This window comes from Pelecanus crispus, chromosome 4, assembly GCF_030463565.1.
Source record: "Pelecanus crispus isolate bPelCri1 chromosome 4, bPelCri1.pri, whole genome shotgun sequence".
NCBI classification, from domain to species: Eukaryota; Metazoa; Chordata; class Aves; order Pelecaniformes; family Pelecanidae; genus Pelecanus; species Pelecanus crispus.
Genome location: NC_134646.1, coordinates 70,065,647 through 70,084,578, shown reverse-complemented (window position 1 = coordinate 70,084,578; position 18,932 = coordinate 70,065,647). Strand labels below are relative to the sequence as shown.

At 40.1% G+C, this 18,932-nt stretch overlaps 1 protein-coding gene across 6 annotated transcripts in view; it reads right to left on the bottom strand.

Annotated features, from left to right (window-relative positions):
• Positions 1-14,619, bottom strand: part of TAPT1 (transmembrane anterior posterior transformation 1) — a 58,599-nt gene extending 43,980 nt beyond the window's left edge. The window contains exons 1-4 of one of the 6 annotated variants that reach the window (XM_075709901.1): positions 14,289-14,619; positions 9,386-9,516; positions 5,396-5,514; positions 550-573 (exon numbers count right to left, since the gene is read on the bottom strand). In XM_075709901.1, coding sequence (XP_075566016.1) covers positions 550-573; positions 5,396-5,514; positions 9,386-9,516; positions 14,289-14,619 — 605 coding nt within the window. Of the gene's footprint in view, positions 1-549; positions 574-1,230; positions 1,298-5,395; positions 5,515-5,756; positions 5,861-9,385; positions 9,517-13,471; positions 13,590-14,288 lie in introns of those variants that run through there. The other 5 variants (XM_075709903.1, XM_075709904.1, XM_075709902.1 and 2 more) reach the window with 5 other exon arrangements.
• Between the last annotated feature and the right edge of the window lie 4,313 nt (positions 14,620-18,932).

Here is an 18,932-nt window from a genome sequence, read left to right as displayed (position 1 = left end):
AGTTTTAATCCTTCAGTGTATCCTTCGTTAATGAACTGTGGTATCATAAGTTTCTAATCTTACATGAAGCATTAACAAGAATGATTAGATTAACACATAAGGGGATATTTTCCTGTTAGCATACTAAGGAAAGATGTCAAGGAAAAGAAAACCCAAGCAAGCTTTTCTTAATGGCATACTTGCTTGTATAGTTACACGCTAAGAATCTTCAAAATGTGCAAAGTGAACTATTGGAAATATTTTCCTACAATTATGCTCAAGTTTGGAATTAAGTTTGGCTTCAGGAAGAAAAGCCACTTTGATCAAATCTAATATCCCGTTCGAGACTTTAAAAAGAGATACAGTTTACAGTATGCAGGACTTCACTGTTGTAAAATTGTGAGATATAAATATTAAGTGCTGACAAAAAGATGTCCCAAATGACGAATTCTAAGATACGGAGAGCTGAGGTTGCCAAGATTAAATGGCATTTCATTTCTCAAGCAATAAAAAGCCTCTACATGCACACAACACAGCACGACACCATGCTAAGAATGAAATGAAACCAACCTTGCTGTTAGGCCCCGATGAGAGCTGTCTCAAAATAAATAAAAAAAATGACGTTTCAAATAAGTGACAACTAGAATTAGCTTTCATTAAGCTTTTACGTTTTTAATAACAGAATCAACTATAACTGAAGTTTAGCAAATGAACATATGCTGAAATGCTGTATTTTATTATGCAACCAACTTCAAGTCTAATACTAAGATACCTGGCAATGAACTTTCAGAACCGCCCAAAATTTACATTAAACATTACAAAAAACTGCTTTTAGTACACACAAAAATACAGCTATGAACCTGACTGAAGCATTACTTAGGATAAATGCAAAAAAGCTTAAGGCACTATAAACTAAGTACAGCAGGGGCTACAGTTTTTCCAAGATATCCTGTTTTAAATTGGGCCGAACTGTTCCACAGGCACTCTATGTAAAAAATGTTTTAAATCTATTAAGATCACAACCTGTTTCCACAATGATGTGAAGCTACATATGAAAACATACCTACTATAAACCGCACTGAATCAATTTCATGTGTTGGTTATCAAAACTAAGTGTTGGTCTCTCCTTTGAAGTATGTTGGTTAATTTAGCTACACTACTCATTTGTAATCAGTCTGTTTGCTGATTACATGTAGATGTGTGAATTTGGTTGACAGCATAGAAGTAAAAAGAAAATCAGGATTTACTCACCAAGGAGGAATCCCTGTGACACCACATTCCATCCTATAAAGGAAGTGAAAGTGCTCTTCCCTTCGGTCTGATTTACAAGAAAGAAAGAAAGAGAAGGTTGTAATGTTGCTACACTATGCACTGTTATGGAAAGGAGAAAGGAGTACTTGATCTGAGAGTTTACTACAGAAAACACTGAATGCACCTGCCTTCTTTTTAGTTGGTAGAAAGCCACATATTTTGGTGGACAGGTGCACTACTTTCTCAATTAACTTAACCAGACAATAGGAAGTTTATGTATTTAACTGCTATAGCTCTTAGCAAAAAAACCTAGGCTTTGGAATAAGTGTGCAACAGAGGTTCAGATTTATTTAATAACCTGGTAATATGAACAAAGAAATAATGTCCATAATAAGAATGCCAGTGTATTTGTTTGTTTTGGTTTGTTTGGGTTTTTTTTCCTGAGATGCCTTCTTTCTTGAAGTAATGCTGTTCTATTGATTTCCTACTGAAAAGTGTACATCTGTGATTTCAGAGGAGGGCAATGGGAATTTTAAGAGGTACATATAATACAACTGAAGTTAACGATGTTATTGCTGACAGGACCTGAATTCACTTATTTCAGGGAGAAGAGAGCAGAGTAAAAGAAAAACACAGAACATATTTATGATCTATATCTATTTCCACATGGAAGAGATGTAAAGATCTTGTCTATCGATCTTCACATACAAGAAAATTCGTAATCTACTTCTGTACTTTCTTGAGAAAACTAGAATTTGGAGCGGGGGGAAGGGGGAAAGTCTCACTTTCTGTAATAAGTCCTTACTTGCTTTGTGAAAAAGATGTAAAATGCCTTTAAGCATAATTAAATTGGGAGTTCCATCAGAGTTTCACTAACATACAATTTAGGTTTCATGTCATGGTCTTTTTCAAATAATACAGAAGAGCTTTTCCACATTCCCATAAGAGCTTTTATTGGTGTGCAACATATTTTCAAGAAAAACAAAAATCTGGCTCTATAAAAGTGTTTCAAAGCAAGCAGAGATATTAATCTGCCCAGAATCTCTGGGTCTGACGTATTAATAAAAAACTGTGTCTGAATTGTAAAAGGAAACCGTACCTTTCAACCACAAGTAGAGTTAGTTTTAGCAACCTATCATCAAGGACCATAATTCTGAAGAGAACTCCACCAGGTCCACTTCTCTCTCTACCTTAGATTTGTTGTTCCAGCAAAGTATGTGCTTTCATGTTGTCAAAGAATATTTTGATAAAATGAGAGTAGTTTATAAGATTCCAAGATAATTATTTAGCAAACTTCCTTCCATTACTTGGAAGAAAACACAGCAGAGCTGGGTGCTTTGGGGTTTTTTTTTTTGTAATTTCAGAAGACATAATTTAATTTTTTGAAGTGTTTGTTAATTTTTTAAGAGCACCCTACTATTTACAGAGTACAGCAGTAATGAAATTGCACCTGCCAAAACCACCATAACCTGATGATTCAGCCTCTGCCAGTTTGACCACAGCAATTTAACCAGCAGTTTAGTTTATTTAATGACAGAATCTTGGATTCTTCTGACTGAAGATTTCAAAGTTTCAGAGTCTCTCTAAAACAGCTATGTTAACACAAATATAGCTCTGACAAAAACACAGAACTAAATTTACTCAAAAGGAAAGATCAAGTGATAAGGAATGATGACTCGGCACTCAAACTGAAGCACTTACACTATCTAGGCAGAAAAAGGAAACAAATTTAAGATACATTACTCTCTGTTCCCTTTCAGAGCTCTGTAAAATGGGATATTAAAACATGTGGAAGAGGCTATAAAGCGCTCCCCCTACAATTAAGCACTGCACACAATACCATATACAGGAATTAGCCCATCTTACATAGGATGTGGTTTTATTGTTTTAAAGAAATAATGGGTAATATAATCTTTTTCTACACTGAAAAGAGCAGAAAGAGTTATGAGGAAATAAATGAACTGAAGAGTAAACTGGGAGGGAGACAGAACACTCACTGCTCAATCACTTCACTGAGATGTTGAGGAAAAAGTCAAGATGAAGGGAGGAGCACTTTTATTTACTACACAGAATGGAATATGATGTGGCAGGTTCAAATAACAACTAGTCATGTCTCTCAACACTTACTTGACATTTGTGAGGAAGAGAAAGCTGAAAAATAAAAAGCCACCTGCTTTGTAAGTACCTTTCATAATGACAGATGTGTTTTACCTATTGAACTCTATTTTGTTACAAACACATAAAAATATATTTCCTGAGATGGAAGAAAATCACGAATCTTTTTTGCCATTACAAATCAAATCAGCATAACTAGAGAAACAAGAAAAACCCCAAAGACCAAAGTACAGGCTCTGAATATTTGGAAATAAGAATCATTACATCTGAAAAAGTTCCATTACATACTAGAAACATGAATTGTGAACCAGTTGCTAAAAAAACAACTTTAAAACATTAATGAATTAGATAAAGCCTCAAGTAGTGAACAAGTAAAGAGATTCTAGGGAAATGAGTTCCACAAACATCTGAAGAAACTGTGAGAAAAGAAATTGCTTCAGGAGTTGTTACAAAAACAAAGCCGCCTTCACTCAAGATAATCTCAGTTTCAGTGCATCTTACCTGGTAACACTTTAGAGTTTACATAGTCAAGTTGAATAAACTGGATTCTGTCCTGCCTTACACACTAAAAATACTGTCAAGCAAGTAGACTAAGTTTTAACATTGCAGGTGTGTGTACATATATATACACACATACACATGTGTGAGTGCATATGGTATTTTCAATGCTGCTTTCTTCACTATATTGAACAATACCCAAAACCAGCAACTGGTCTTTCAAATTTTTGATCATAATTCCAGAAGAGCAGAAAACTTGTCAAAAGCAAAGCTGAGTTTATAAGCAAGGAATAACACTTTTTAAACAGAAAATAGTAGTAAGATCCAAATGATAGATTAAAAACCATTACATTTACCTGAATTTTCATATTTTAGCAATAGCATCTGTACAGATATTTACAAATAGGCACAGAATTTGACTACTCATCAGGGTAAATCTAAATAGCTGTCACTTTTTTTACACAGCAAATTTTAGCATAATGAAAGTCTGAGATTCAGCTCAAAATTAACAGCACAATAAAATATTAGACACTGCCACCTAGTGCCTATGTTAAGCATCACCCAAGAACAAACATTTCAGCTCAAGATTACAAAACATTTTCTTACACAACTAGACTAGCATTTGCTCTAATCAGAACACGCATTCTAAACTATGCATCTAAAAGCATTTCACATATAAAAGACTATGAATAATGCAAATGTAAGCAACTCAATTTAAAAAAATAAATCAGCTACCATAAATTAAATTAAAGTTTGGGGAAATCCACAATGAAAACCCTGAAGTTTTTATTTATTCAAGGAAAAATTGCAACATCAATACAAATACTCCTTTGCTTTTAGGCTATGCTTAAGACTTACATAATCAGCTTTACCATGAAGTCGCAACTTTTATCAAGGAAATTAATTCTATCCAACTTTTGGATAGTTTGCCGGAAAGGCAAAGTCCTATGTATTCACAACTTCTTCTTAGTATTGATCTGAACAAAAAGGCAAGGGGTTAAGATCTAAAATTTCTTAATATTAGTCTGATTAGTTAGTCCCATCTAATTACTCTCTAAGATTCTTTGAAGGAAAGAAAATAACACATTTTACACAGGGATCCTTTGGGCAAAGTTTACCCTGGAAATAAGGAAAAGTTTTGTTGTAGAAAAAATGAAACGTTTGTTTCAATATCAAAGAGTCTATGAGAAGACACAAGCCAAGTCATTAACTAAAGCCTAAGAAATCTTAAAACACTGTTCAAATAGATGTTAGAAGAACAAAACTACAGGGTGAGGTTACATCTCTGTCCTCTGCTAACCTGAATATACCTAAGTGGTGCTGTTATCAAACTGTTGTGTCTGAAGGAAACAACGATGACAGTGAATGCTGGCAAAGCTTAAAGGTCCCATGCACACCTTTGCTTTGGCTAATTTGGACCAAAACTTCTGTTTTACAGCAGCAGAAGTAATTCGTAGTTCAAATGGCACTGAAAGGCCATAAAATTAAGCACACACATAAATAGAGAAACATTGTTTAAGGGTATCAACACCTTTCTCTTGAATTAACTTACCGTAAGCCATAGCAAGGCAAAGTGATGAACCGGAACATTGCCAGAAAAACTCTCAAAGGAAGCAGGGTGAACACATACAGAAAAGCATCCAGGCACAAAAAGATTCCAAAAAACATCAACTAAATTACAAAAATAAAACAGAAGTATGTTAGTAGTTTATAGAGTTACAAAAAGTTTATAAAGAATTGTATTATTTTATGAAAAATACATTTACATAAGACTAATTAACCAAATAAGCACAACACTCTCACTTGTTCAATCAGCTGAACTGTAACATGCTATGCACTTGGAAGACTATTCATCACAAATTCTGCACCACAAAATCCAAGCAGCAAGGCTTTTGCAGACTTCCACGGCTCACCGAACTCAGTCTTTACTGAATAGATCAACTGCAATTGGATATAACTGTAGCTCATTTTCCAATGGTGACTTTCCTCTAAGGTTACAAAAGTTAATGTTGTTAACCTTAGGAAAAAAAAAAATGTAGAGCTGTGTGTACATGTGCACAGCCATTTTCCACCTACATCCTTTCTAGTCTGCTTCTCCTGCCCGCCCCCCCCCCCCCCCCCCGATATTTTTTTTTACCTTTTTAGTTTTCTATTGCACAGCTAATTACAGCTGTGGTAGTTCTCCTTCAGAGAATATCCACCTTCTTCATACAGAGAAGAATATAAAATACAAAGAGGTAAACTTCCAGTTGTCCTCAGTTTAAATGCTCTATCCTTAATTTACAGAAACAGTTAAAGCCATTTCATTATAGCCACAAGCCAAGCAACTCTATGATAATTAAACTAGACCTCAACTCTGCAATTAGAAGGCTCTTATATACCAGACACTCCTCACATGACATTCCTTCCTTAGCTGCTCTTTGAATGTATCTACGATTTACCTGAATGGGACTCTACACATACGCTTTTATGCCTCTGTCAGACCAGGAGCTAGGGTTTTTTTCTGCAAGGAAAACCACGTAAAAAGGCAAGCTTAACTGTCTACACAGTTAAGACTAGCAACATCTAAGCAGGCCTAGATATCCATGACAGGCATTTACATGTGAAAGTAGTATATATTGCTGATGGGAAAGGAAGACACTGGTTTGGGGGGAAAAAAAAGTAAACCAAAGGCACAAGTAAATTACTTTTATCTCCCACAAGCTCTTTGCCTTTCAAAACACTTTCTTTGCTTTTAAACCAGGTGCTGAATATCCAAGCGCTGAGGATGACGAGAGCTGAACATGCATCATTTTTTTTTTTTAAAACTCCTTAATCCAAGCAAAATCAAAAGATAGCCTGTTGTTTTGCCCCTGTATTCTTTAAGACATCTTTATAATCTAGAAAACAATTCTGCATTTTCTTCTTGACTCAGACAGACTTTTTCTCTGCCTGTGTAATCACACTTTTTCCCTTTCTATAAGCTCGTATTAATATTTGCAATTACTGTTTAATATCATTTTCCTAATTTTTCACAACATTGCATTTGCACACTTACATGCACTTGTTGAAACATAATCAGCACTGAACCTTCCACTCATTTCTGTAAACCTTGTTTGCTGCTACATTCCAGATACTGAGGAGCTTATAGAGCTTTTCCATCAACATATTTTAGCAAAAGAGCACAAAGTTTAATTTTGAGATCAATTGACAAGTGTTCCCTCAAGACGACAGAAATAGAGACCACCTTCTCATTTAGTATAAATAATCTATTATAATGAAGAGCTTCCACTGAAACTGCACAAAAAGCTCGAGTGGAAGCAGCGTTTATATTACAAATCATCTAGCTTCTCTAAATAAAGGAGTATTCAGAACAACAACAACAAAAATACTACCCTTTTACAACCACACCCCACTCTCAAATTATGTACATGTAGTAAGTGCATGTTAAATATCTCCTGAGATTAGGCCCTGATAAATTTATTCCGGTTTATTCTCACCCTACCTGATTATGATTTCCATTCCTAGTCTGTAATTATACTATTAGGTAGTAAACAATACAAACCATTAAGAAAATTCTTTTCTTCCTTTCCTAGTGTCTCACATGCTTTATTTCAATTAAGCAGTGTTTTGAATCACACAGTCAAGTGATTCCTGCAATAGGTGATGATGTGCACACTATTAAGTTTGCTTTCTCAGTGCTCATCATCATACTTTTCCAATTTTTTCAACACGTATGATTCAATTTGATATAGCTAGTAGGTATACTAACCTGGACTAAGCCCATGCAAAGAAGTAACAAATTTATTAAATAATCTCTCTGTAAAAAGGTAACTATCACTTTTTAAATCTATCTATTACTCAGTTTCATATTCTTTCATATTCAAAGTACAGACTGAAGTCTGATTTACCATGCAAAAACATTCAATTTCACCACTTACAGCATCAACCTTATTCTTAAAAGACTGTTGGCCTTCACTTGTTCTTACATACTGAAAGTTTTATTGAGAATCTATGGTGATGATCCTTCAGAATAATTTCTGTGGCTTGGAGACTGCATGTAATAGCCTACATAATTACAATGGAGATGATGTAGAACTGCTATATTGTTCAGCTGAGACTCTACCATAACTGGAATATTCTACTGTAAACTGGAATGCATAAACAGCGAGGATGTGAAGACACCATCCCTGGAGATGTTCAAAGCCCAACTGGATCTGGTCCTGAGCAACCTGTTGTAGGTGACGCAGCTTTAAGCAAGGGCTTGGACTCCATCATCTGCAGAGGTCCATGCCAGTCTCATCTATACTGTGATTTTCTACAGTAACTGACTTGGAATTTAGTTTTGTAAAACTAGGTCTCATCATGGTCCAAGGATTAATTTAATGATATTGAAGGGGGAAACCGAGTGCTGCTGACAAAGGGTATCCTACTCTCTCTCCCTCCCTCCTCCACTGCTCCTTCATCTTTCTACTCCAAGCTATACAGTTCCCCTTCCACCCTTCTGTAGGCTCTGGATTCTCAAGAATATTGGCTGAGCAATTCAGCTCACTATCCTGGCAAAGAACAGAGCAAGAAAAGTGAAGCATTCATTGCCAAATTATGAGCTGATTTAAGTCTGAGAACAGTCCTACAAGCACCACAGCTCATGCAAAACAGGCAGCATGAATAAGGCAGAAGACTGAAGCGGGAAGAACAGCAAAACAAGACTCTTCCTTCAACGTAAGTCAGAGTTAAATTGATTTAGCCCTATCGTGTAACTTCATCCCTAGAGGTTTTGAGAATTTTAGCAACATTACTTGTAATGTTGTCGTTACACTGCAGCCTAGCCAAACCTTGTTACCAATGTTGCCTTACTCCTCATCCTTGAGCATACTCCTGCTGCCTCCCAAATCTGACTCACTCTCCTACAGGGTTTGAAAATAGTTAAACCAGAATAAAACTCTCTTCTACATTACAGCACTGGAATTGGCTCACTGCAGGGCCAGAATTGTAGCTAAGCTGACATAAAGGAGGTGGTAGGAACACCTCAGGAAGAGCCATAGCACTGGGATAGAGAGGGAAGATGCGGTAAACAGTAGTAAGAAGCAAAATAGAAGGCTATGAAAATTAAGTCAAAAACCTTAGACAGAAACTCATCCATCACCATATTTTTAAAGGACTGAAATCTTCCCACCCTCACAACATTTTAGACCGGAAAGATGTTTAAAACAATTTTTTTAAAAATGTAAAATTACATTTTGCTGTAAAAAGTTTTCTTTTGTTTGACTAAGGATCAGTGACATCTTTATATTTGAATTAATTTGTCATCATCTGGACTTGAAAGTTAGTCATGTCCATCTCTGCTAATAACATCAAGTGGCCACAAGACGCCAGCAGCAACAAGCACAGACAAAAAGAACTGAAACACAAATGTTTAAGTTACTGACACTGAAAATTAATCATTATAAATGTTTAAATCTTTTTTAGTACCAAATGTGTTTGAAAAATAAATATTTATTTAAATAATTTAATGCAACAGACTTAATCTCTAAATTAAAACAAATCTTAAAGAATACTTCACCTTTTCCAGTTCTTTTGGTATCCGCATGCATGTGTATACTCTCTCTCTCCGCTCTGTGTATTTTGCTTCATTGTGTTCAAGGAAGTAACCTCTTGTTAGCTCAGCACTGATGAATCTCAGCAATGAAAGATCTACATTCAGGAACACACATAAGCAGAAGACACTTCAGGCATGACTTCCAAAGAGTGAGAAGGCTGCGATGTTTTTGTTACTTGCTATGTGCTTCATTCACATCACATCTAACCCAGAAGGCTTCTGCTGATAGTAACCAGAATGCCAAATAACTTGGTATGGAAGGAGCTATGAGAAGCAAGTCCTATGCTCTCCCATTCCCCTGTTGCCTCCCAACAAACAAAACATGCGACTTTTCCCAGCCAATCATTTTCATCAGACATCCCACTTCTCCAAAACGTTACTCAAAGCAGCTACACTGAACACAATATGCCGAGTGGATCTAATCCTTAACATACTGACAGTCCTCCCAAATTTACTAAGCTCTATTTTAGACTTGAAAAGCTATTTTCTCTCTCAGCAACACTAGCAACTTGTTCTTTCTTTTAAAGAACAACTTTCTGTAAGATCAAAACGTTCATGGGTACATGATCCGAAATGATTCGGTGCACAAACAGTACAAGCATGCTGACCATTTGATGATCAGATCGAAGTCTTTCAAGACCAAAAAGCCATCAAGCACATACAGGTCTCCTGCATTTTAATAGCCGCAGGTAAATAAGCCGAAGGCTGACTGACCTATGTTTAGTCAACTCACATGGCTTCTAAAAAAAACACTTTGTGCAGCGACTTTTGTCTTGCAAAAGGAAAGAAAATACAAAATTATAATTATGAAAATTCAGGTTGTCAGCACAAGGAGGTTGAGCTTAAGCTTTGACACTCACTGACAAGGTCTGACATTGCTACCTCCTGGTAACACTTCAGAAGTGACAGAACACTACAATAAAGTTCATCATTTCTGGTTATTATTGGCATTTAAAAACAGAAACTCTTAGTGTTCATGCAACATCCAAAAGATGGAAATTGCTTGTCTAGACAGATAACTGAAAAGCTACAGTGCATTTATCATGACATAAGCACATGCTCACAAACAGTAAATTCAGGTTTTAGCCGAAGTCTTAGTGACTACTGGCAGGGGTGACGGGGAGTGGACCTTGCCTGGTACAATGCTCCACATTTTTGGTGGGGAGGAAGAAGCTGCATAACACACCCGTAGTAAAACAGCCTAGATAACAGCTGTTAAGAGAGGAATGCAGGTATAGATGCTACATGTGAAGAGTTCACCCAAAACTAAGATAGTGGCTTCTCAATATTCATCACATTGAAGATGATGATGACCATTAGCTGGAAGAGTAGCCAGATACAAAGTTTCAAAGCAAAGAAGGAATCAGCTCAAACAGAAGTACAAAAGAAGAAGAGGAGGCAGGGTATGCTTATAACCTACACTGCCTTGGGTGGGGGGCACGTGTATTGAGTGCGATTAGAACTTGTGGGCATTATATATGGGCATTTTGAAGTTTATTTTGGTGTATTAACATTCTGTGTATGTCTAGAATTGTGATTTATCATGTTGCTGATACTGATCACAGCTATATCATTCACTGACTGCTGGTTAATTATGTATTGTTAATAAATCATTTAAATCATGATTTGCTTCCAACTATATGAACTGAACAGTTTTTCCCTGTATGAGCTTGTTTGGACAGCGATTTTGATGATTTATATATTACTGATCTACTTCTAGTAAGTAGGCCAAATCTACTGTAAGCCTGAAAGGTATTTATTTTAAAAAAAAACCAACATGTTGTTTAATAAGTAGTAGAAAACTAATATTGACATGTAAAGTTTCAATCAAAGTTCATTCCAGTGAAATAAGGCAGAAGTTCATACCACTAAATAATTGTTCAGATCTCTTGCAAACTTGTTTTCTGGAATCTTCCTTTGTAAGACTATCACTTGCAACTTTTTTGTTTTTCCCAATTCTTTCTTGTTTAAAAAGTTAAAAGTAAAAAGAGATAACCTTTGGTATAAACACACAAATTAACTACTCTGTTAACTGCCTGGGTGTATTTTCTTCCACCTCAGATAACAGACCTTCTCTAACTTGAAGATAACGCATCTCAAGTGGCTGATGTTTCCTGCGGATATATACACATGGGCAACCACCATGGAGTAACTTATGGGTCCCTTATGGGTCGCCTCCAACTTGAGATACTCTACGATTCTAACTAATGAGCTACTTGCTCCCCACTCCTCCTTACCTCGCACAAACTGGTTCATGGCCCTATTGCTGAAAAAGAAATGATTTTAAGTTTCCCCCACCTGGCTAGACTTTCATGCCCTAGGTATTAAGAGATAATCACTCCTCATGACTGAGGCTGATCAACACACAAGCTCCAGACTGTGACTGCAAAACAATCCCTCCAGTGACAGGGGATGAACTGAAGCACACAGTCACTCAGCCACCTCTTTTCTGAGCACTACTGCTACCGAGCATCAGCCCTAGTTCTGTGCCAGCTGTGAAAGAGATCAGTGGCTGACCCTGCAGGAAAAACACAGTAAGCAAAAGAACAGGATGAGACACCAAGGCAGGACAGAGTAATAAGTCACCTGAAACACTGCTTAATTCTGCTACCAAAGCATCATTTTCTTTTTAAAAATAAGTCAACACACTAATTCCTACTTCAAATTCCTTCCTTACTTCAAATTTCCCTCCTTTGCAGTCAGAAAGTTTTAGACGGTGGCCTAAGTTTAAACTGTTCAGACAGCATACTCTTAGTTCTTAAAGTATTCTCATTTATCTCCCCACCTCAGGACAGAAAAGCACAAGCATCTTCAAAACATAAAAGGCCACTAGTTCCTTCAAGGTAAACGGATAATGATTTACCTAAGTTATACTTCAATGCATAGCTACACAAAGGATAACCATTAACCAGAAATGAAGAGGAAAATTTGCGCAAATGCGAAATGCACTGCGCCTCAATAATTTTCTGTTGTTATATAATTGTAACTTTAATCCTAAATGCAACAACTCCAGGCACTCGCTTCACTTCCATCAATCCTAAATACACAATTCTTCCATAAACACTCAAATAAATCAATCAAGACTAAAACAGCACAATATTTTTTTTTTTAATAAGTATTTCCTTCTCCTCCAAACAACTCCTCTGTACAGTACAGGTCCCGCTTTACCATCCTCAAAAAAACCTGCTTCTACCTACCATTTCACATATTGCTACCGTTAGATGAGTTAGAATTTTTAATTGCTCTATCAACTAATGTTTTCTTGTCCTGAAGAGTGAGAGAGCACCAATGATTTTTAACTATTTTTTAATTTAAAATCAGTTGCTGGAAGATAAGTTAGGAAATCACACACACAAAACCCCAACAATTTCCTTACTTTTCGCAATTATTTGGTCAGTTCTCTTTCAGGCACATCAGTATGTATCTTGACCATTCTTTTTTTCACCACAAAGCACCTAATAATACTACAATCAAGCCAATTCCTTACGGCTATGGAAATTACATCAGCTTCATTAATACCACAGAAGTGCAGTCAGCGATGCTGCATATCCTATGACATAACACATGTCAGAAATGGACATAGCACCTGTCAAGCTCAGAAGGAAAGCACTGAATTGTTGGCAGATTATTTCAAGTTAAATCCTATTTTTCCTATTTGATAAGACCTGCAGTATCACATTCAAGCCAACACTGAGGCAGAAAGCCTGGAAATTTGAACACCGCTTTGAGCACTTTCCAGATTTTTCAGCAAGCCACTCAACAATATGGTGCTAATAACGTTATTTATAATCTTACCAACAATAAATCAACCCTGCCACACCGAGTGACAATTTTTACAAAAAAGGCAGGGCTATTTTCAAAAACTACTCTGTAGACACTTGAAACAACCAGTTCAAGTGTAAATGTGAATATAGCTGCAGATTGATAGCAAAGGCCATGACATTTTCCCTTATTTTTCCCTATAAGATCCTCAGTTAGTAAACTACATGTAGTTTAAAAGACTTCTAATAATCTTGCATACTAACTTCAAGGCTCTACCAGCACCGTTACTCTCAGCAGTAGAGGCAAAGACTACTGGACTCATCGCTATGTGTACGTAACAAGACACGTTAAGCAGATGAAGCATTTCTCGAACTCCAGCAAGAAAGTTAAGGCAGCGCGCAGCCCTCCCGGCCCGCGGGGCTCAGCAAACCCAGGGGCCAGCTCCGCACCGCTCGCTGCAGCCGCTCCTTGGCAGGTACGGAGCCTCACAGCCCGAGTTCCAACGCCGGTGTCTACCACTTCGACAGACGATGCCCTCGCTGTCTAGCAGCCTCCTGACGATTCCCGGGCGACACGCTGCCTGCCAGCGCACAGGGACCGCGCTGCCCCCGTTCCCCCTCCTCAACGCGCTCGCGTGGAAAGCAGGGGCACACCCAGTCACGCCGAGGGGCTTTATTTCAGCGACACGGGCGAGCTCGCCGACGAGACTTCGGAACAGGAAGCGAAGAGGCAGCGCAGCCGGCGGGGAAGCTCCCCGCCCGCCCGGCCCCGGAGCGGGGCGGCCGCGCCGCGCCCCGCCGCTCCCCAGGCCCGCGAGGTCCCGGCGCACTTTCTGAAGTCGCTCGCCGAAGTTCGCCCAGGCGGGCGGCCGCCGCGCCCTCAGCCCCGCCTCAGGCACCCACCCCGGCCCCGGCCCCTCAGGCGGGCCGGGCCGGGCGGCGCTGAGCGGAGCCGGCGCTGGCGACGCGCCCCGGAGGCGCCGCCCGCCCCGGGCAACACCGCTACGGCCACCCCGGCCTCCCGTGGGGGGCACCCCGGCCCGGGGCCCCTCGCTGCCCGCCACGGCCTGCGGGAGGAGGCCTCCCGCCCCGCCGCCGCCCCTCACCCGAGAAGCTCCGCTTCTTCTTCCTGCCCCGGTCGCTCTCGTAGAAGCCCAGCGTCTCCGTTCGCTGCTGCGGGGACGACTGCCCCGAGCCGGCGGCAGGCGGCCGCGGCTCGCTGCTCCCCCAGAGAGTTTTCGGCTCCCCCCGGCCGCTATCCTGCTGCTCCGGGCCGCCGCCACCGCGCCGGCCGTCCCCGCCGCTGCCCGGCGCGGCGGCGGAGGCAGCGGCAGCGGCGTCGGCAAGGGCGGCCATCTTCGCCGCCAGCAGCGCCGCCCGCCCCGCGCCCGCCGCCCCCGAGCCGCGCGCCACGCCGCGCCCCTGGCGGTGACTCATCACCGCGCGACAGCGGCGAGGCCCGGCCGCCGCGCGAGTGCCCGGCGCGCGGGGGGGGGGGTGGGGGTGGGGGGTGCGGGGGCGGAGCCGGCGCGGCGCCATCTTGGCGCGGGGCCGCCGCCGTTAACCGCTGCGGTGCCGGGAGCCCCGCGCGGCAGCCTCGCCGCCCCTCGGCGCCTGCCTCTGACCGGCCTCGATGCTGCCTCTGGTGTTACAGGCGCGGCCGGGCGCAAATACGTGTGCGTCTGTTCGGGGAGCGCTCCAGCGGGCTCTGCCGTTGTCGTAACAAGCGTGCGGTGCTCACGGTGTCAGCCGCCGCGCAGGCGGGGCGACGGGAGTTCAAAACACTTGCAAACAACGCGATTAAGCCACCCCGCCGCCATGCCGATGAAGGCCTTGTTCGAAAAGGGAAAGCGAGAGGTGTGGACTTGGTAGTGTAGGTTAATGGTTGGACTGGAAGATCTTAAAGGTCGTTTCCAACCTAAACGAGTCTATGATTCTAATTATTAACTCTAATGCCAACAGGATTTCCATGAAGTGTGTTAACACCTGTTGGGCTAGGCCGGCGCTCGCGGTCGCAGCCACGCGCTCCCTGGCCTCGGGTGGCTCTTCCCGCAAGAGGCCTCTGGCAGGAGTCGCGGCTGCGAGCCCGCCTGGGCGAGCCAGCGTGCCGTGGTAGCCACCTGGCTCGCACGGAGCTGGCAACGCCCCACCGGGCACAGGAGGGCTGGCGGCAGTGCTCCGAAATCTCGTCCTTCACGAAATGCTGAGGCGGGAAATACTGCTCGTTGCTGGCAGCGTGATACTGGCAGTGATAAGGCTTGTCAGAGGCTATATTAATGAAAAATAATTGTTCCTGTCTCAAAGTGCTTATAATTTATACAAGAATAAACATGCATATAAGAAGCAGGGAGTTCAAGGTAACAGTGAAGCGCTTGTTTGCAGAGGGAATTCAGTGGGCACGAGGACAAAATACCTGGCCTGAATTTCAAGTACGAGATCTCCTTCACATTCGGTTCTCGTGTTCTTATCACGCATTCAGAGCCCAGATTCAGTCAGCTTAATATTTAGCCAGTCGTCCTGGGAAAACAAAGAGTGCTTTATTCTCTCTTTGGAAGGCCATAGTAGTCTATAACTCTACATTAATTGTACAGTTGTCTCAAAGAGCATTTCCGGCGTTGGATAGACTAGAGGTGCCCATTGCCATTAGTGGTTCTAAATGCCTGAAATCCAGTAAGATTAATCCAAGTCTTGGTATTTTCAGGCAGTGGAGCGCTTTTTACAGGCACTTGTAATGTGTAATAAGAGTATCATACCAGGAGCTAACAGTGATACCTACTATACATTATCAGTTTGGGCTTTCTTCTCCCATCTTTTCTCTGCGGAAGTAAAAAGCAGTTGGAAAAATAAGACGCGGAACAAAGAGCTCCAAAAAGAGCTGAAAAATTCCCTCAGCAGAAGTGCTGCTGCAGTCCATGCAAAGTTACATGACACCCTGAGAGATATTCTGCTTCTCTCCTTCCAGCTGTGTATAAAAGCTTTATCCATCCATAAGATACATTAAGGACAACAAATCGTCACAACCTTGTTATCAGTCTTACCAAAATGAAGGCGTTTGCAGCATCAAGCATCATCCAACAACCAGCTATGTTCTTCCATCAGGCCCACTGAGAAGCTGTCTAAGGAATTGCCGACACCGGTTGTGTCAGCACATACAATAGAAATTCAGGGGTTGACCCAGGATAACTTTGCTTAGTTTACAAGATCTTCCAGTTTTCTGCTTGAACTCATTTAGCTGAAGGCATGATAATAGTGCGACTGCAATACGGTTCAGCTAAGAATTGGCTCGTATTTTTGATGCATTGAGCAGCTACCCTCAATTTTCTACCCCCAGAGTCTTTCTGTATGTTTTTCCTGTACATTACATCCAGTCTGTAACCCAATATTGCCCAGAAGTTTAATATGTTCTTTCCCACATGCAAAGAGATATGTATTTCAACTATTATATATGATATTTTGGCACGGTGGCCACTTCCAGAAGGTCAACTCAACTGCAGCAAAATCCAGTCTTCAGATAGAGTTCTTGCACTAGCCCAGTTAGAGGGGAAAAAAGTTGTTTAGTGAAAAATGTTAGCAGTGTTGATATAGGAAGTAGTGGTTCATTACGATATCTGCTGTTGGGAGTTATCTGGGACCATCTGCTGTTTGGGCATAAGAAGCTGTATTTTGTTGCTTTCCATAGCTTATCTGCTATGAGACATGCTACGGAGTGACTCTGCAGCAGGTCAGAATCCACTCTGCAGTTTCATAACCATTCACAAACCTTTTTCCTGAAGTGATTGTCTTAGAACAAGACACAGCCCTGTCTATGTTCCCACAGCTGGAGTTTCACTTTCACAAGAGATAATTATGTGGGGGGGAAAGGGAGGATTTTTTCAAAATAATCACTGTCTTGAAGGAGAAAAAGCAGTTTCATTCATACAACAGCAAAAACCATTAGGATAGTCACACAGTGACTACAGACTGGGAATTAAGAGTTACTTGAATTTTATTAGAAATGTCAGCACTGCTGATTTTTGGGGCTTTGCACAAGCTACTTCATTTTTTGCTTTAAATTTTTCCATACGTATACTAGAGTAATGTTTATCTACCTATAATATATCTTATACATAATCATCACAGAGGGATTTTTGTTAATTTGATATCAGGAAAGTTTATTCTGGTGCCATCAAGTATTAAAACTTTTATAGTGTGTCCAGCTCAATAGTGCTTTAGAATGGTCTTTTTCCAGAGAACATTTTTACATGGTCTAAAACTCCTCCTTTTTTGTAGTGTTTTTTTTTTTTTTTTTTTCCCTACAAGACCCAACAAAAGGTCATTAAGAAGACGACTCAGAAAATAGATAATAATTTTTTGTAGTGCTTTTTGCTGGCAGAACTTTGTTGTCTTTTCATACCTTGCCATCTATGTCATTTACCCCCACCAACTCAGATATCCCCTCTTAACATAGATGATCTGTCAGTGAAGTGTGCTAAAAAGAGGTCAAGTAAGATCTTCTTTTTAGAGAGCAATACAAACATGGAAGAAAGTCTGTCAACAAAATTATATCTCATATGAGAAATAAACTGTGGACATAGGTTAGGAAATACAACGGAATTCTAGAGAGAAGTGTGGAAACTCAGTGTACTGTACCAAGCAGAGGTAAGTGAAACTGGACAATACAATTAACTAGCAATAAAGAAGAGGCAGGTGTTAAAATGATAACTATGCAATACTCATAGCTGTATGAAAGTTACGAGTGACTGCAATACTCATGAAAACATTTGGTATCTATCTTTGTAAGCTTTTTGTCAGTGAGGCTCAAACTTCTTTAGACTTTGTAATACCATGCAAGAAAGACTAGATACTAAAAATGCATGGTTTAGTTTCTTGAGTCTCCTGCAAGAATTATATTGAGTTATAGTCTTCAATGTGATCTTCAATCATTCTTCATTTTTAAAAATGTCATCACTGAGTACACTTTCTGTGAGGAGGCAAGTCAACAAAACTGATGATGAATTCAAAGTGCAATAATGCTGATTTTTTTTCCACAATAAAATATTTTCAGGCCCTTTTGTAATACAAACAAGTTATTTTGTATTGGGTTTGTGACTTTTAGTTCATCGATCCACTTAGTATGTGGGTGCATATTCATTCTTCTACTAAAGGCAATGCATCTCTTAGCAACAACTGATATTAACAAACTTAGTTCTAAATCTTTCAGAATTGCAGCTGTCATATATTTTCAAGGTACAAAAGTATTGGTTGGAAGTGTAATCTAATTCTGTCTCAGTCAGTTCTGTTTGGTAGCTGAAGTTAAAAATATCTGTTTACGCCCACAGGAGAAAAATCATGTAAAGATTCTTCCCTTCATTTTATGTTCAACATCTAAGCAGCACATGAATTTTTGCATGGGATAATCTTCACATATGAAAAATAATCAGTATAAGAAATTGTTGTATAGATACTAGCACCCTGCGTGTTTTACTCATTAATTTTTTTTTTTCTTGTCTCAATATAAAATTTACAATGCTAGAGTTCACCATATTTTTCCCGGAGTTGTAGGCTCACTAAAGATTAGGTTGGCTCTTAGGTAAGCTAAGGGCATTACTCAACATCAGCATGTCCTTGAATAATGCAAGTACAAATCATGTTATGCAATACTACAGTACCTGAAAGTCGGGTTTGACTTCTCACTGGTACATTTCCATTATTTGTTTGCTTTAGATACTGTCTTACATAGCACAGGAGCTACTGCACAGTTAAAATCAGGG